This window comes from Agelaius phoeniceus, chromosome 1 (assembly GCF_051311805.1).
Source record: "Agelaius phoeniceus isolate bAgePho1 chromosome 1, bAgePho1.hap1, whole genome shotgun sequence".
NCBI classification, from domain to species: domain Eukaryota; kingdom Metazoa; phylum Chordata; class Aves; order Passeriformes; family Icteridae; genus Agelaius; species Agelaius phoeniceus.
The window spans coordinates 104,036,104-104,053,343 of NC_135265.1; the positions used below are offsets into that span (position 1 = coordinate 104,036,104).

The 17,240-nt window shown below is 37.1% G+C and overlaps 1 protein-coding gene across 1 annotated transcript in view; it reads right to left on the minus strand.

Annotated features, from left to right (window-relative positions):
• Positions 1-500: 500 nt before the first annotated feature.
• The window catches only part of LOC143694989 (uncharacterized), a 126,272-nt gene continuing 109,532 nt past the window's right edge, over positions 501-17,240 (minus strand). The window contains exon 8 of the mRNA XM_077184342.1: positions 501-3,542. Coding sequence (XP_077040457.1) covers positions 3,468-3,542 — 75 coding nt within the window. The 3' untranslated portion in view covers positions 501-3,467. The remainder of the gene's footprint in view (positions 3,543-17,240) is intronic.

A 17,240-nucleotide genomic window follows, 5' to 3' on the forward strand; every position in this document is an offset into this window, starting at 1 on the left:
GAAGTGACAGAAGGCATTTGTTGTACAGTTCTTGCAGCCAGGAGAGCTGGTTTGCAATGCTGGCAAACCATGAAATGCTTTATGAAAAAACAGGGTGGGGTACTGGCAGCAAAGGTGGGACTGCTGGTATAGGGAGGAGAAACTGGTTCTACTCCAGCCTGCAGGTTTTGTTCCAGCATGGCATCTTGCTCAGTGAATTAAGGATGTAGGGATATCAGCCTGAGTGACAGCTCAGATACCCCAAACAGTAGAAAAGTAGCTTTGACTGTCCCACCTGCCTTCTCCCTCTCCAGCATGGTTAGAAGTGGGGATAATTTTAAATTTTAGTTTCACTGCAGAATTTAACACAGAGATTCTATATCCTTTCATATACCTTGTGCCCCCCTGGGTTTCCCAAAATATTCTTGGGGCTTTTGGTCCACAAAGAGCTGGAAAATTCCAGGAAAGGAGTTTGTGTTCATCAAAAACATTACTAGAAATCAAAAGCTGAGAGTCTGTGCTTTCCAAACAGAATTATTTAGTTTGATATATTAGTTCCTGTTAGTGTTGATACAAATTTTTCAACAAGAATCAAGAGATTTTGTATTAAAAAAAATTATATCGTAATTTCTTTCGTAAGAATTTCACCGTCATTTTTTTCTACATTGACATCTGCATAAAAATAAGCAGAATTAACCTTATAACAACGGAGTTACTTTTCCTCAATTGTAAACCATTGACAGAAGAACAGCAAAGTAAAGCTTTTAAAATAACATTTAACACCCTGCAAAAGACTTTAAATTTAAGAATACACAAGGCTGACAGATTTCATGCACAGTCAGCTGTAATGCTGTTGGTTCAGTCATGTGCCCAAGCTCTAGGAACAAAAGTGACCAAATCATATCTAACAAATTATCTTTAGGCATTACAGTAACATTTATAATTTATTCAATTTTTATAAATATTACAGATAGTCATGAATTGGGTTAATGAAACTATATCTTCTTCTCTTGGCACCAACATTATCAAAGCTGAATGGCAAAATTAGACCTCAATCCCTTAAACTTTCACAAACATGTATATGCATATGTATATATTATTATTGGGTTTTATATTGTGAGAAAGGTGAATCCCAGTACACAGGATATTTATAGGTAGGTCTGGAATGTCTTAAACTTAGAATTTTTTTTCCAAATTTAAGTGTTTTACATCTTAATTCCAAAATCTCTAAATAGCATTCAATCAACTGTTTCATACTCTGTGGTATAACAGAAATAGAAAGCTGATGAAAGAAGAGACTGCCCAATGGAATATGCAATCAAGCAGCAATCAGGCATATTGCTGAGAAGCAATGGTTTTCTTGTCCTTTCCTTTTTAATTCTTTTTTTAAAGAAAAAAAATGAGAAACAAAAGTGTCAAAAGAATAATTTTTGCACATATCTCAGCAGCAACAATAAACTACCAGTCCTGGAGTTAATATATGCAGAGTTCTGAAACAGATGAACAAAAATGGTTAATTTTTTTATCCAAAATTTGAAGTATCTAATCAAAGTTGCTGCTCCAAAGTACTAAGAGATAGTAAATCTTTTTTCTATATTTTTATAATTCCTCTTATTCATTCAAGTGCATGAGAAAAGAAATACATGTACCTGGCTGACACAGGAACAAAATCCAGTATAGCAGAATGCCTATGTGAGATGATAGATTTGATTAACATTGTTTGAGAAGAAATATTGCTCCTCTCCTTTATGTTTTCTGACACTTTGAACATTTTCCTATTGATAAAGCATGTCCCCCTGTGTAAAAGAGACTCAGATACCACAGTTTCTTTTGACTTCCAAGGTGTTCCACGTTGCTAGGGTCATGGGTAACAGACAGAGAAAAACTCAAACATGTTGCAGCAATGACAAAATGCATTTTAGTACCAGTATATAGGTTTAATATTAAGTGTCTGAGGGATGAGGAATTAAATATTCATGCAGTTTAAAGGATTTCACATTAACATCAATTATCTTGTATGTCCTTGTAGTCAATAAAATGGAGACTTCTATCCACTGTGCAATTCCAGGTACAAATCAAGTATTATGCTAAGCATGTATAAGGAACAGAACAATCAATAGTATGAAGAAAATAATATACTATCAATAGTATGAAGAATATAATTAGATGTAGGTTTTCTGTCATTCTTGTCTGGAATAGTGTATAAAGTACGCATAATAAAGAAACAAATAGGATTCAGAGAAGAATAACTGGGTAGAACTGAAACAACTTTCAGAATATTTTAAATCAGGTAAGTCTTTGTTTCCTAATGCATGAAAAATAGAACATTCAAAATCTAAAACCAAAGGGAAAATAGTTTATCACCCAGCATGGATGCAGCCAAACCAAGGCACTCATTACACAAAAAGTCATTTTGTCCTAGAGATGAAATAGAATCAAAGAGCAATTAAGAATTTTGCTTTGGTACAAAGAGTTACTGTAATACCCTATGAGAAGAAGGTCAGACTACTGTGTCAAGACCTAATCCTTTCTAATCATCTCCAGCTCAGAAGAAGCCAGAAATAGGTTTAGCTTGCACAGAGTAAGAGATTCCACATCTCTCAGTAACAGGGCTTGCATGTGTCCCTGATGTGTTATGACACCAAGTCAGAATACAGTATTTCCTGTGTCATATCACACATAACAGATCCACTGACTTTTCTTCAGGACTATTTAAAAACTGCTTGAAACATTTTACATTTGAAAATGTTGGCCAAGAAGCAAAAGTATTTACTATCAGAACTTCTCTCTTGGAAAATATTTTCTTCTAGGAAAAATATGTACTTTATAACAGCAAGCAAGATGTGCTTTTCAGTGCATTGATATTTTAAAAGAGACTTAAGAATAATCAAGTATAATTTAAAATGGAAAAAATAAGTTAGAATTCAAAAGGGAATGGATGTGTTTCTGAGTCTAAGCAGCACTCTGCTAGACTGTCTGCTGGCACTCCTGCCCCAAGCACCCATATGATCAGAAAAAAAGGATGTGTTGGCTGCCTACATTCATGTCTATGTTTTCAGATGGCACCCAGCCTGCTCACATATTGACTAGGAGCTTTGGTATAGGAATGGGTGCCAGGGTATTTTGAGTTTAGATGGGCAACTTGCATAAATAACATTACCAATGTCATATTATTCACAGAAAGTCCTGTGAATATGCCAAAAAATCATAACAGCAGTTGAAATTATATTTTTCAGAAAGAATAGTCTGCTTTAGACAGGCAACAGAAGGCAGGATACATTATACTGCAAAGCAGTAATTACAAGGGAGGCCTACTTTTTCATCACTGAATTCAGCCCTGGAGATGAACATGTTTGGAGATGTGCAGGCTTTCATTAAATGGTAAGCATTCACACTGGGAGGCTGATTCACCCTTTTCAAACAGCAGTATTATCTTCAGGTCCACAGCAGCATCTCGGGTCTTAGCAAGATTGGGGTGTTGGAGGCTTTCATGTCACTGCACAGCTGCAGCCAGTTACCATGCAACTGCAGGGAAGGGTTTCTCTCCTGCCTCCTTGGATGATCTGCAGAGGAATAGAGGGAAAATTAACCACTTGCATGTGCTGTGGCACAACTGCATGTGACAACTCTCCTTGTAGTTTCAGTATGGTTTTGCAGAGACAGAGTCAGATGATCATCCTTATTCTAGTACAGTTCTTGTCAATTTTTTTAGGAAGGTTATTTAAAAAGTGCCATCAAAAGAATGGGATTCCTGTGGTACAGACTGTTGGAAAGGAGGTTTAGGAGCAGGAGGAACTGAGGCACAGGCTTTCACCCAGCAGGTTGAAGAAGGAAGACTACTGAGTGGAGAGCAGACAAAAGAAGGAAGATTAATCACTTCAGATCTTCTCACTGACCAGGACATCTAATAATATTTTAGCGTTTGTTTTTTCACAGTCTAGGATTATTTTTGTCTTATTTCATTGAGAGAGATATAAAATAAATAAAAAAATTCTATAAAAGCATTTGAGAAATCTATGCATTGCAGTTGGTTAACATACTTGTGTATTTGCCCTAGGCAACAGCAGTAATCGCATATTTACCTGTATGTAGAAGGGTTTTTTTGTAGTTCATATTCCTTCTGATATTTTAGTTCCCATTTTCTCCTTTGTCTCACCTTCCCTTGGATTAGGTGAGCTGAGGTTGAAATCTTGTGTCTTAGGCTGAGGCAGGAAGAAATAAATTAAAAACATTAGTAATATCCAGCTTCTGGTCTGTCACCATGTATATAAGCAATTGTTATCCTCTCTCACTCTTGTTGTGTTTACTTCTTCATTGCTGTGTTTTCTGCAGCACACAATTTGATGGACTTTCTTAGCTGGACAAGCCATTATTCATGGCAGTGTTTAAAGTAATGCTGATCCTTACAACTTGTCTTTATGATCAAGTCCAGTGTACCTGGTACTCAGGAACAAGAATTAATTTAGACCTTGAAGTTAGTGCAAGTGGGAATGGGATCACTCCAGTGGCTTGCACTATACTCCAAGATCATGGCAAGTTGTCCTGCTGAGTTTGGTGGTCTTGGGATCATGGTCTATTCAATCAACAAAGACTGATGGGAGCTATTTTGCAGAACTACACTAGGAGTATTTGTATGCTGGACTTTGAAGTTGCCAAAATCAGAGTTTGTTTTCACTGCAATTTAGATACCTAGTTATGTTTAATAAATTAATTCTTTATAAACTAAGTAAGCCAAATTCAGCCTTTTTTGAGGAAGAAGCATCTATTGGTTTAGAAAAGAATAAAAATAGCTTCTGTTCTTATGATCTTCTAAGGAGTTTGACATAACCAATAGGACAGAGCTCAGGTCTTTTCTGTGCTGATCCCAAAATGAATTAAAATGTCTTATCTGCAATCACATAAATATGTTATTTATTTAGCTACAGGCTACAATCTCCTCTTTTTGGTGATGGAGGTAGTCATTTTCAGAGAGCATTGCAATTAACATGTTAGACAACTGATTTATCTGTCTCCAAATCTCTGTACTGACATGCGATGTCTATCTTAGAGACAGGTTTATTGTAGCATATGATTTATGTATCCTTATTTTGCATTTAATTGCTATGACACATCATAATCATAATCAGAAACCAAAACTTTCATCAGTCCTAACAACATTTGTAAAAACCCCTGAAACTCTAACACTTGTGCATGGGGAACTATGCAGAATCTCCTAAGTGCAAACCAAATTAACATGACTGCTGAAATTGCTAACTTACACTCTGAATTTTGCATAAATAGCTAATGTGCAAGACTCTCAGTGCTTTCAGCAACAGACCTGCTGTTACTAGGAAGGTAGGAGGCAACTCAAAGCTACCTTTGCTGCCAATACCTCCATGTCATTAGCAGTGACAGACTCCCTCAGTCCTGTGGGGATTTGTTGTCAGACTCAGTTGGGCTCAGGAGCTGGCACTCTGTTACTGCTCTCAGTCTCCAGCTGATTTGCCTTCTGGATGGCAAGGACTGTGCAACATTATCCCAGTCATTCCAATCTCTTTTTTTTTTTTTCTTTTGCTTCTTTTTCCTTTTTTTTTCCTTACTTGCATAAAGTGGACCAAATTAGGCCTGATGTACGTGGGTGAGCTCACAGGGAAACACTGAATCTAAGCAGAGGAGAGCTGTTCATCCTCAAACAAAGCCTAGTACAGGTCTGCTGTGTTTTTCCCTGTAAAACTCAGTTGTGGAAGCTAACATGGGAAGCAGCTCTATGAACTGCAAAGTAATTTAGGATGTGGTTATTTAAAAATAAGGTGTTGATTTCTTCTTGTCAACGAGAAGTCACTGATAGTAAGAGCCTTTAGAAACAAGAGCATATAATGAAACGTACTTCAGTTGGTACATATGACTTATGAAGCTGGTTTGAAATCTGCATGTCATAGATTCAAGTTTAAAGTGAACACATTGAATCTATTTTTACCCATAGGGAGGTAAAAAAAAAAAAAAATACTTGGCAAATTTGAAACTGAAACTCTTGGTTTTAAAACCAGGATGAGTTGATCACTAAAGCAGACAGGTAGTTTAAGTGCATTAGCACTTGTCAAACCTAACAAATTTGCCAGTTCAAATTAGTCTCCTTCAGAGATGTAAACCAAAGATTTTTGGATATAATACAAATGTACTAAAGTATACCTGACTTCAGTAACGTATTTGATGAGATTCCACAAAACGGTTTTGAGAAGGAAATAGGAAAATACAAATCAGACTGTGGTCTTGAAAACAGATAATTAATAAAGGAAAATCACACAACACCTCTCACCAAAACAGCAACAACAAAAATTTCCAGTTTGAGATCTTGGAATTCATTTTGAGAAGCATGTAAATATAGATAAAGCATGCCTCAAGTTTTACTGTCAGTAACATGAATACTAGTGTGTTAAAGCTGCATGACATATTTATTTCTGAGCTCAATGAGCTTGGCAGAAGGATATATTCTTCTTTCAGAGAGGGTGAACCAAGTGCACCAATCTAAAGAGTTTTCATGGAGGTTACAAGGTCTGCTAGGTGCAATAGAGTTCTGTGTCCACAAATATCTATGATTTTTAATTATACTTTCTTTGAATATAATTAATGATTTGCCCTGAAATGCAGTAAAACTAGCATCTCTTCCAAATATCCTGTGGCCTCTTAAAGAAACCATTCAAAGTTCAGAAAATCTCACAAAAATGGAAGAACTCTTGAAAAGGGTGGTATGAGTGTTAAGTAAAAAGGGATTGAAGTACCAATAACAATTGCAAGAAAAAATGCTCAATCCTCATTCATTTCAATAAGCCTTAATCACACGTAGCAGACCTATTGGACTGCTTAAGAATTATTTCTGAGAACAAGGGCTTACCTCTTTAAAGACAGTGTGATTTAATCCTAGAATAGCCTAAGACTGAGAAAGGAATTTGTGATCCTTCTGCTGCTGGATCTGCTCTGACTGCACTAAGACATAAGTAAAAGGAGGATCATGACTGGGACAGATTAGAATTAATTTAGGAAAAGCAATTGGAAGGACTTTTACACTTCCTGTGTTGGATTGAACCTTACAGCATGCGGTAGTTTTTTCTATAAAGCTGCTCAGAAAAGAGACATTATTTCTTTTCTTCTTATAATGGGAAAAATTTGAGTTTAGCTATCTCTTGATATTCAGAAAAAAAAAAAACAAAACAGCTACTATTTTAGTTCTTTTTTCTTTTTTTTTTTTTAATTACCTTTGGATAGGAATCAGCCACCAAACACTGCCACTAAAGAGATGAAATATACAGAAATGGAGGGAGCAACGGCAGAGAGTTGCATTAGAGTCTGTAATTCAGTCTTAACTGTAACAGTTCAGTGCCAGAACTTTTCCTCAGCCACGGCTTTAATTTGATTAATATTTATATATTTCATTTAATGTCCTTAAGCAGATACTGTACATTGATCTTTCCTGTACTGAGTCTACTTTACCATATCCCTCCTTCCTGGATTTAACTTTACTCACAAATACCTTAACTCCCCCACCCCCACCCCAGCAGTCTTGGTGTTCATTCCATGTTTTCAGTCCCAGTGGTCAGTTCATTCCATGTTTTCTCTGCCACTCCTTCCTCCTCAAGGGAAAGGATTCCTCACACTCTTCCCTTGCTCAGTATGGGGTCCCTCCTGCAAGGGACAGTCCTCCATCACTTTCTCTGAGTCCTTCCCGTGGGCTACAGCTCTGCATGAACTGCTCCAGCCTGCATTGCTCCCAAAGGACACACTCCTTCTGGAACAGACTGCTCCACCGTGTGTCCTCAACAGGGTGACAAGACCTGTCAGCAAACCTGCTCCTGGGTGGGTTTCTTGCTCCAGGGCCACAGATCCTGCCAGGACCTTGCTCCATCACCTGCTTCCTTTAGGGTCACAACCTTCTTTTGGGCATCCAGATGTTGCAGCATGGGGTCCTCCACAGGCTACAGGCAGATTTATCTATCCTCCTATCTGGATCTCCATGGGCTGCAGGGACACAGCAGCCTCCCATGGTTTGCACCACAAGCTGCAGGGGAATCTCTGCTCCAGCTCCTGGACCAGCACCTCCACCTCCTTCTTCACTGACCTTGGTGTCTGCAAAGTTTTTTTCTTTTGCATATTTCCACTCCTGTCTCTCTGTCACACAGTTTTTTTTCCCTCCTGACAGAATAATCTGTTATCTTAGAGGTGCTGCCACCATCACTAATGGGCTTGGCCAGTGCAGGTCTGTCCTGGCTCTGTCAGACACAGGGAAAGCTTCCAGCAACCTCCAATGGAAACCACCTCTGTAGCTCCCCCTGAACTAAAACCTTGCCATGCAAGTGCAATACACAGGTACAACAAGAAATGTCAGGAACACAAACCAAAAAGCAGAAGTTGCCAGCCACATTGGGGTGGTTCCAAGGTCTGCAACCAGAAAGGGGACTTAAGCATTTAGATTGCAGCTGCATAAGGAAATTTAGCACTGTGCACATGTCTGGTCCAAACTATAATTTGGGTCAACATAACAGAGCAGGCCAGTTTTCTTCTCTGCTGGCAAGAATAAAGATTACTCTAAATTCCTGTCACATTTGCCTAAAATGAATTTGGTCTTTAGCTTTGCATTACTGAAATTATATAAAAACTTAAAAGAAATATTTTGTCTGATGAAAATTACTTAAAGACTAATTTATTATTTGTCCTTTTTCCTTTAGCTTCAATTTTTTCTGTCTGGGTTTGCTCTTTTTTTTTATTAATTTTTTCTAAAACTACCATTTTTCGAAGCCATAACAACTAGCAGAAGGGCAGAGTGCAGTGTCAGGTACTCAATATAGTCTGGATTCACCAGCTAGCATTTGCAGAAACCCTTAGCCACATGAATGTGAAAATATTCTGGGGCAGGTGGCCAACAAGGAGAGTTTCACGGTGTGAAATACCAGCAGATGCTGTGCAACTTCATCTTGTGATTATCTGTCTCTCCACCACTGGTGCCAAAAGAAAGAGAAAAGCAAGAAGGAAGATGGAAGAATAAGGAGAGCAGATATGAGGTACAGCATGCTGGATTGAACCCACTTGGGCATGATTTTTGGTTTCCAAATAGTAAGATGTCGAGTTACACCAGAACTTCCCTTGCTCAATAAGTCTAGCTGGGCTGCATTACATGTGCCTGTCTGATAAACCCTGGCTGTCCAATAATGAAATGAAAATTCTATAGCCCTACAAAGTCTCAAGAAAAATATCCTGAAAATTTATATATTTGTACTCATTAAAATTCAAATAGAAATTACACTCACAAAATTCTGCTGTCTTTCTCTTAACCAGAAAACCTTGCTTACATACCGGGGAAATGATATCAAGCATCTACAGAAAATTAATTTTACTTTGAATAAACCCCCCTACTAAAACTCCTGATTTTGTTCTTTCAGTTCACTTTCTGTCTCCAGAAAACACTGAATAGATATCTAAGCTTCTGCCTTTTCAGCAGGAGTAAAGTATGGCTATAAATAACAGACATTGACTTGGGGAATTATAATCATGAGAGTGACAGTCTCAAAAAAAGAAGCAGAATAATTTTGCATAAGAAAATTATTTTTCAACAGATTAAAATAATGGGAGACCTTCCCTTGGCAGTATTTGATTGCTTCTAAACTTATTGTGTATTTCTCAAAAGGAAGCAGTTAACGAGTCCTTTTTAGTCTCAGCCTCCTAACAGAGTTTCTCTTTTAAAGATTTTTTCCATTTACAGCCAATCCAAAGGTGAGAAAATCTTGTATATAATGTAAAATTCTATTTTACTTTCCTGATACTCCAGATAACAAGCAATGAGGAAAATACTTAATTTTAAAACAATGTTGAAAGACAAGGGGTGAGAAAGAGAAGGAAGAGGCAAGAAAAGGAGAAATTAGAAAGTTTGTAATTTAGCCCTGACCTTTGTACCCCAGTTATCTGGTTAGGAAGGAGGCAAGGGGTTAAAGATCTATGGATCTATGGGTCACCATGCTGGGAAGAATGCTCTTATTCCCATCTTCTCTGTGGATGTGTTCTGTTCAGAAGGCAGACTGGAGGCTGGGAAGGAGGAAATGGAGAGTCCAGGGCAATTGAAATGAACGAACAGAGTACATTTGGGAAGTAGTAAAACTGTGTATCTCATTTGATGGGTTGGCCCGTTTACAGAGAGAAATCACTTTAAACATTTTCATGTGAAAAATATAGGATCAATAAGTATCTAAACAGTCTCAATGCTTTATGTGAGGGAAAAATTATTAAAAAAATTCAGATTCCTTGTTAGATGTTTCCAATAATTAGTACATCACATTATGGGGCAGATTTTCAAAGTTGTGCTCAGAAATGTAGCCATGTGACATCTCTTGAAAGTCAGCAAGAACTGCTCATTTAAGTCTCTGTGCATTGTCTGAAAATACACCTCCCTCTCTTTGGGAGGTGGAAAGTGATTTTGTATCCCTGCTTTGGAAAGTTTTTAGTTCTTTAGAAGACTCTTCCCTTTCTTCTTTGTATTTCACCATTTATTCCCAATACACTATACTTGTTAGGGAGCTTTTTATATCTTAAACTGTGTTTGCAGTATCCTTTCAGAGGGCTATTACTGAGATTACAGGATTTTTGTTTTCTCCAGTCATGGTCAAAATTTACCTCTACATTTTTCCACTGCTAGCTTACAGGTATTAGTCATGCTTTACTCCAAGGCAAATGCCTAAACTTATTCCTGAAATGACTATCCATATTGTTAGAACACTACTACTCATGCATTTGACTTTAATTAAGCTTGAATTGTTAAAGCTGTGTCAGCAGTTTCATTGCAAACCACACAATAATTGGGCAGCTACCAAAAAAATAAGCAAGATACCAATGAACAATAAAGTGTACGATGACATAGAAATGGTATGAAAGTAAAACAATCTGTGCCAACACAGGATTAATGAAACTGTATTCTATGCTCTACTTTCCTTCAAAAGCTTCTTGCAGCAAATAAGAGGATGCATTTTTCCTAGAATTTCAAACCTATCATATAAATAAGCCTTACAGTGGTTTTTTTATGTTTGTATATGTTTTCCCTGTGCATATTAAATGCACAGCAATCATTTCCCTGGTTCTAAAGAAGGTAATAAAAAATCATAATACCCCAATTATTCTACTCAGAATACTACTAATGAGGATATTTCCATAATATAAGATGCTGCAGAACTGACATATAATAAGAAGTAAGTTGGTTGGGTACTATATAAATAAAGTGGAAAAAAAAATCAAACATTTTCCTGATTTTTTTTAAGGCTTCATTTTAGATTTAACATAAGGATATTTCATCTTGCCATTTTAAGCCTCTAATTACAGTTACCATCCTTTGGCTTGGCATCTAAATCGCAGTCTGATGAGACTTATTTTTATACAAGGAGACATCATACAAGGAAAGGTCATGCTCCACGTAATTCTGGCTTTGTTTTGCTGCTTCAGCCTATCATAATATGAAATTTTATCAAATTCTAAACACATTCTTTTTTAACATATTTAAGAGAATAATTAAGGCCAAATATCATGTTGCTTAAATTAAAGGGAGAGAACATGAATCATTCCTTTCACTTCTATAACAGAAAACTAGGGCAACCACGATAAAAGTCACAAAGGCAAAACACATTGCTCTTTATATGAAGGAAGAAAAACACCACATTTTTCAATACAACTTACTTTAAATATTACAAAACATTTGAAAATAATTCCTCAGCTGCTTCTTGCAACGATGGAGATTAACGAGCATAGACCAGGAATCTCTCTCTCCCGTGCACGTTGAAGAAAAAATATTCTTTCCGGTCACAATTTCTAAAGTAACTGAGGCCCTTACTGGAACTGCTTCAGTTGAGATGTAGTAGAAAGTAAGAATTTTTAAAGTCTATTTTGAAAATGTTTTTCCTGTTCTCTATTTCCTAGAGAGCCTAAATCTCACAACATCTTGTAAGAGAAGGACTCTCTATCAACCAGCAATCTGTGCCAAAACCATGTAGCCACTGCATTGTGATGCACTCTGGGGACATACCAGTGCCCACCAATCTAAGCTGGTGCTCAAGACTGCCTTGCAGAGATACTAGCCTGGGTCCATGCTTCTGCCCCTGCTTCCTTGCATCTTATAAACACCCACATGCAGAACAAGTCCCATTTTTAAAGGGATACTTGGGTATTTAGGGTCTCCAAAGATGTATTTAATATTTTTCAAGCATTTCTTAGCAGTGCCATGGAGTCAGGCAGCTTTTGGTTTTGGCAAGTCCACTGAACGATGACCTCCCTGTATGACTTCTAATAATGCTCAAATCTCACTGAGGGAGAGATTTAGGATGTCTCATGCATATATGTAGAGACACTACTATGTCCAAAACAAGTTCACCAGGGAGCCAGTGATGACACACAACCCACAGGAAACCTGTGCTCCTCTGCATCAACAGCTGGAGGCCAGGACATCAGAATTGGCAGGCGATGGCTGCCTTTAGGCATCTGAATCACTGCTCCAAAGCCCATGGCAGGAAAAGTGATAGAGCACATGTCTCCTCACTACCAAATTCATTCTCAGTCACTGAGGCATCTTTCCTCATCATAGCTTGCAATCCTCAGGACTAGCTAAAGTATATTGGCAAAAATACAAATATATTTTAAAAAGGGTATATCACCAAGGGCTCTAGATCTGTTTCAAGTCCCATATCAATGTCATTAGCCACTTGAACTCACAGGACCTGCTTTGTCAGTTCTTGTCTAGGAGAAAATTATTCATTAATTTGAAAAGGGTAGCAGAACCTTTTCCCTACTAAGAAAGAAGAATTTCCAGGATAGCTAAATGGATGCCGGTACTTTCATGCTTCATTATTTCCATCAAAAGGAAGACAATGTTTCTTGCAGAAAGCTTATCAAATCTCTCAACTTCTGCCAAAGTTCTGTAATTCCAAGTACTCTTTTGTGCAGAGAATTCTAAACTTTTGCTGAACTCTCACCTTGTATTAAAATAAATAAATTGTGTTAACATTTCTAGCTACGTTATGCATGAAAATGAAGGTGGAAATAACATTTAATAATAAAAGAGCAGTGGGTAGTGTGGATTTGATTACAGACTGAGTCTGCATCATCCTGTTTGGCTCTAAACTGAATCCTTACCTTGGTGTATCAATTATTAGGATGAGCAGCAGCAGAGGAGAAAGAAAGGGAAAGAAAGGAGTATCTATCTATCTATCTATCTATCTATCTAGTGTAAAATGGTTAGTCTTCAACTCTTCATTGTTCCAACATAAATTTTTTCTGGTAATCAAAAAGCTGTCACAAGTGCTGTGACAAAATATATCCAAAGCAGGAAATTCAGACAGCATAATATTGTATAAAGAATTCGGTAAGTGTATATTAATAATAAATACAGTTATATAAGGCCAAATCTAGCTTTATGTGATTTCTGAACAAAGGAAAGCTAGATTTATCACATTATTTGACAAACTATGTAGTGAGGATGAGGTTTCTGATTTAGTGAGGTACTTAAACATGTATATAAACTCTGCCACATTCTCAGGTCTGATTAATTTCTAAGTTAAGCACATGCTTAAATGATTGCACTATCAAAAGCAAATGTCTAAGTTAAGCACATGCTTAAATGATTGCACTATCAAAAGCAGCACTACATTTCCCTTAAAGTGCAAATTAAATGTGTCAGCTTTCATGGGGTTTTAGTTACATTTTCTCATTCATCTTTATTATTCTGGCTGAAGTAAAACCTGTCCTCTTCACTTCCTGTGGAAATAATAAAAAAAAGTTACAGTCCCTCACTAATAACCTTGAGATAAACCAGCAAGCTTCTGCACAGACAATTCAGGCAAAGATATCAGCATGGCTCTACAGCTCTGTACAATAGACATGAGAGAAAAACTTTTCTAATACTTCAAGTCCTAAAAAAAGGCAAGAAATCAATAAAGCTACTGTGATTTATACCAGCTAAGGATCTCCCCAGTATTCTCTACTGTATATCTTTGTGGAGACCCTGGTGGGGGGGGGGGGGGCATTCCCTGGTTTAGGGAGACACAGGAAGCTTCCCTCAAAAAGCTGATAGACCCCATTGGCTCCTTCCCCCATTCTTATGTCTGTTCCTATGTCCCTGAGCCACTCCTTCCCTATTCCCTGATTGGCCCTCATCTTTGTACAGCCTAGAGACCAAACTCACCCCCAGGCCCCTTGGTAGGTAGAAACTTAGGCCCTCCATGTGTGGGTGCTGGGACCCAAACATTTCACTGTGCAGCTGAATAAAACATCTGTGGATGTTATGCAAAGGCCCTTTTTGCTTCCTTACCCTGGACTATACTGGCATCAATTCAGCCTGCTACATATCTTGACTCAAATTACAAAATTGTATGCAAAAGAATGTTTTACATGAGCAAAATAATCAGAGAAGCTGTCAGCTGCACAGGGGGTATTAAAATTGTTTAACTGCATTGGATTTCTAGCCAAAAGACAAAATGTACATATACACCTCTGTTTGGATGAAGAATTATCAAAATATATAAATCATTAGTCCTGTATCCATTGCAAATTGACATAATGGATTTAATAATTGTATTAACTGCACATGCAAATGCAGACAATTGTGCATTTCTATACACAAGCTATGGTCGGTACTTCAGTAAAAGAATTTGGAAAACATTCCTAAACTTATATTCGAAGCTGTCAATAGAGCAGTGCCAAATTTAAAATGGTATTTTTTTTCACCTCCTTGCTTAGTACCAGGTAACTAACTAATTTTTTTGAAGCCTGGAATTTTTTTCTTATATGAATTTCAGATCTGCAGATGAGAGACATTTGATTTTTCTTCCCCCTGCTTGGAATTCCTCTATAAACCTTTGGAAACATCACATGGCTGTCCTATTGCTCTTGGACACATTTGCATAACTGTTACACATTGCAGCTACTTACAGTGCATAATAATAAGCAATTTCCATGTGGCAGATTTTCAGGGAGTTCTTCACACTTTTACCAACTGTAGGTTCTATCCAATGACTACAAAACATATCCCTTTCCCTTCGTGGGAGTTTTCAAGAACCTCTTAATGCTGAGTGGAAAGTTGGAAAGTTACTTGCAGATTCTCTATGACCATTCCCTGGATGAGGTCTCATCACAGAGAGATGGTTTTTTCAAAGTCTGCTCTCTCAGTAGGAGCAGACAAAGTGACCATAGTATAGGGTTCACTCAGAGGTTGCCTCTGCTCTGCAGTTTTTGTAGCAGGGCTTCACTGAGTAACTGAGGCAGTGAAACCTTCTGAAGCCATCAGAAGTTATTTAGATAAGAACATCCACTATCTTCTTACTTATTAAACAAGGGCAACACCCATGACTTGAACACGAAAACGGTGAAAGGCAGGTCCTGGCTTGCACAGGTAAGCTGCTGAGAACTCAAACATAAACAATTCCATAGATCATAATTACTAGAGGTACTGATATAATGTTACAACTCTTAATCTGCACAAAGTGAGATAATTGCATGCTCTTATTATACTGTTGTACCCGAAGATCTACAAATAGCAGTTTACAGCAGATGGAGAAGTGCCATTTGATTTCCATAATCCGAGGGCAGAGCAAAACAGAGCTGTGCATACATAAAGATACAGCAAGTGGTCATCTCAAGAAGCATAAAAAACTGTCAATGAAAATAGTTTAAGATGTTGGAACCTCAAAAACAATTGTCTTGCAAACAATGGCCTCTTGGCCTCTTGCTGATATCTGATCCTTTTAATAGTTTGGAGAGTCCTTCAAGATGAGATTTTACAGGCTGAAGTTTATTTATCAGAAAAACATCTATCATATCTGAATGACAAGATTAAACATAACAATATCCTTTACACATTGTTCATGTCAGTCATCCTTGACACATTGTTCATGTCCGTCATCCCTAGGAATGGGACATGTGCAGAAGATGTCATGCAATTTTAAGTAAGGTCTCAGATTTATTTTTCTGTAACCAGGCTGAACTTTCTGAAATTATTCTTTTCCTTCTGCTGATGGCTTCCTGAAGAACTTTTCACCTCTGCTGAGAGCCAGAACACCCAGGGGGTCAGAAGTTCTGTAGTTTATTTATGGCTTTTCCGGTAAGATATCATCAGATTCACAGCATGCTAACATGTCATGAATTTGGGCAAGGATTTAGGGAAGACCTGCAAAAGTCTCAGAAACTTATTAGTACTTAATCAGTATTATGAAACCAGCAATTTACTCATCACTGCCTTGAAACCATTAATTTAATCACTGTGATATTGTATCTCTCTATAAATAACAATAAAAACACTTTTAAAAGTAGATACTTATTTACATGTTGTGAATTTCATTTTCTGTAATGGACTGATCCAACATCAGTTCCCTTTTCATCTAATCTAAATGAGATAAATATGATTTAATCTGAAATTAATCAATCAGCATGTGCCCAGTGTGATTTTATAATTGTCAGTGAGGAGATTCTATAGACACTTATAATTTACATGCAAAAGCAATATATTATCATAGCTTGATAATAAAAATTGCTTTATTGTGTTATTATTAACCTACTTGCTGAAAAGAAAGTGTCAGACTTTGTGAAATATTACAAGCCAAGAGACTTAAATTTAGTCTTGGAAAATGAAGTGAATGTACTGTGTCTTATGCAAGCATTCATCACTTCATAATTGAGGGTTATAGAAGAAAAAAAACAGGGAAGATTTATGGTGATATACTAAGTAATTTTACCTGTCAGGTTCTTATCTCAAAGGATACTGTCTCATGAGAAAAATACATTGATGAAATACAAAATGTATACAAAATGAAATACAAAAATACAGTGATGAAAATACAGTGATGAAAACAACAGCTCGATTCTGCTTGGTTGGTATCCCTGATCTGACACAACTAAAACAGCAACAGAACAGTTATGCTATAATCCAGATGATTCTTTTTTTTTTTTTTTTGCTGCTAAATGACTTTATGACTTATTAAAACTGAAGGACTGTGTGATTTTGGGGGATGGAAAGTGCAAGATGGGGGTTGTTGTACTTTATACAAATGAAGCTTATATAAAGTAAAAACAGCATCTATAATTCAATATGATCATGAGTGTTTATGATGTTTCATCCTATATGGGCTTGGGGGAAATGTCAGCATGTTCTCACTTGAAATGCTCATACTCTTTACTTGGTCCTTATCTTATTCCTTTTCTAATTTTTAGAGGGCTGAGGACATCCAAGATGAGACCAAAAGTATGCAGAATTCTGCCCAAATTTTCTT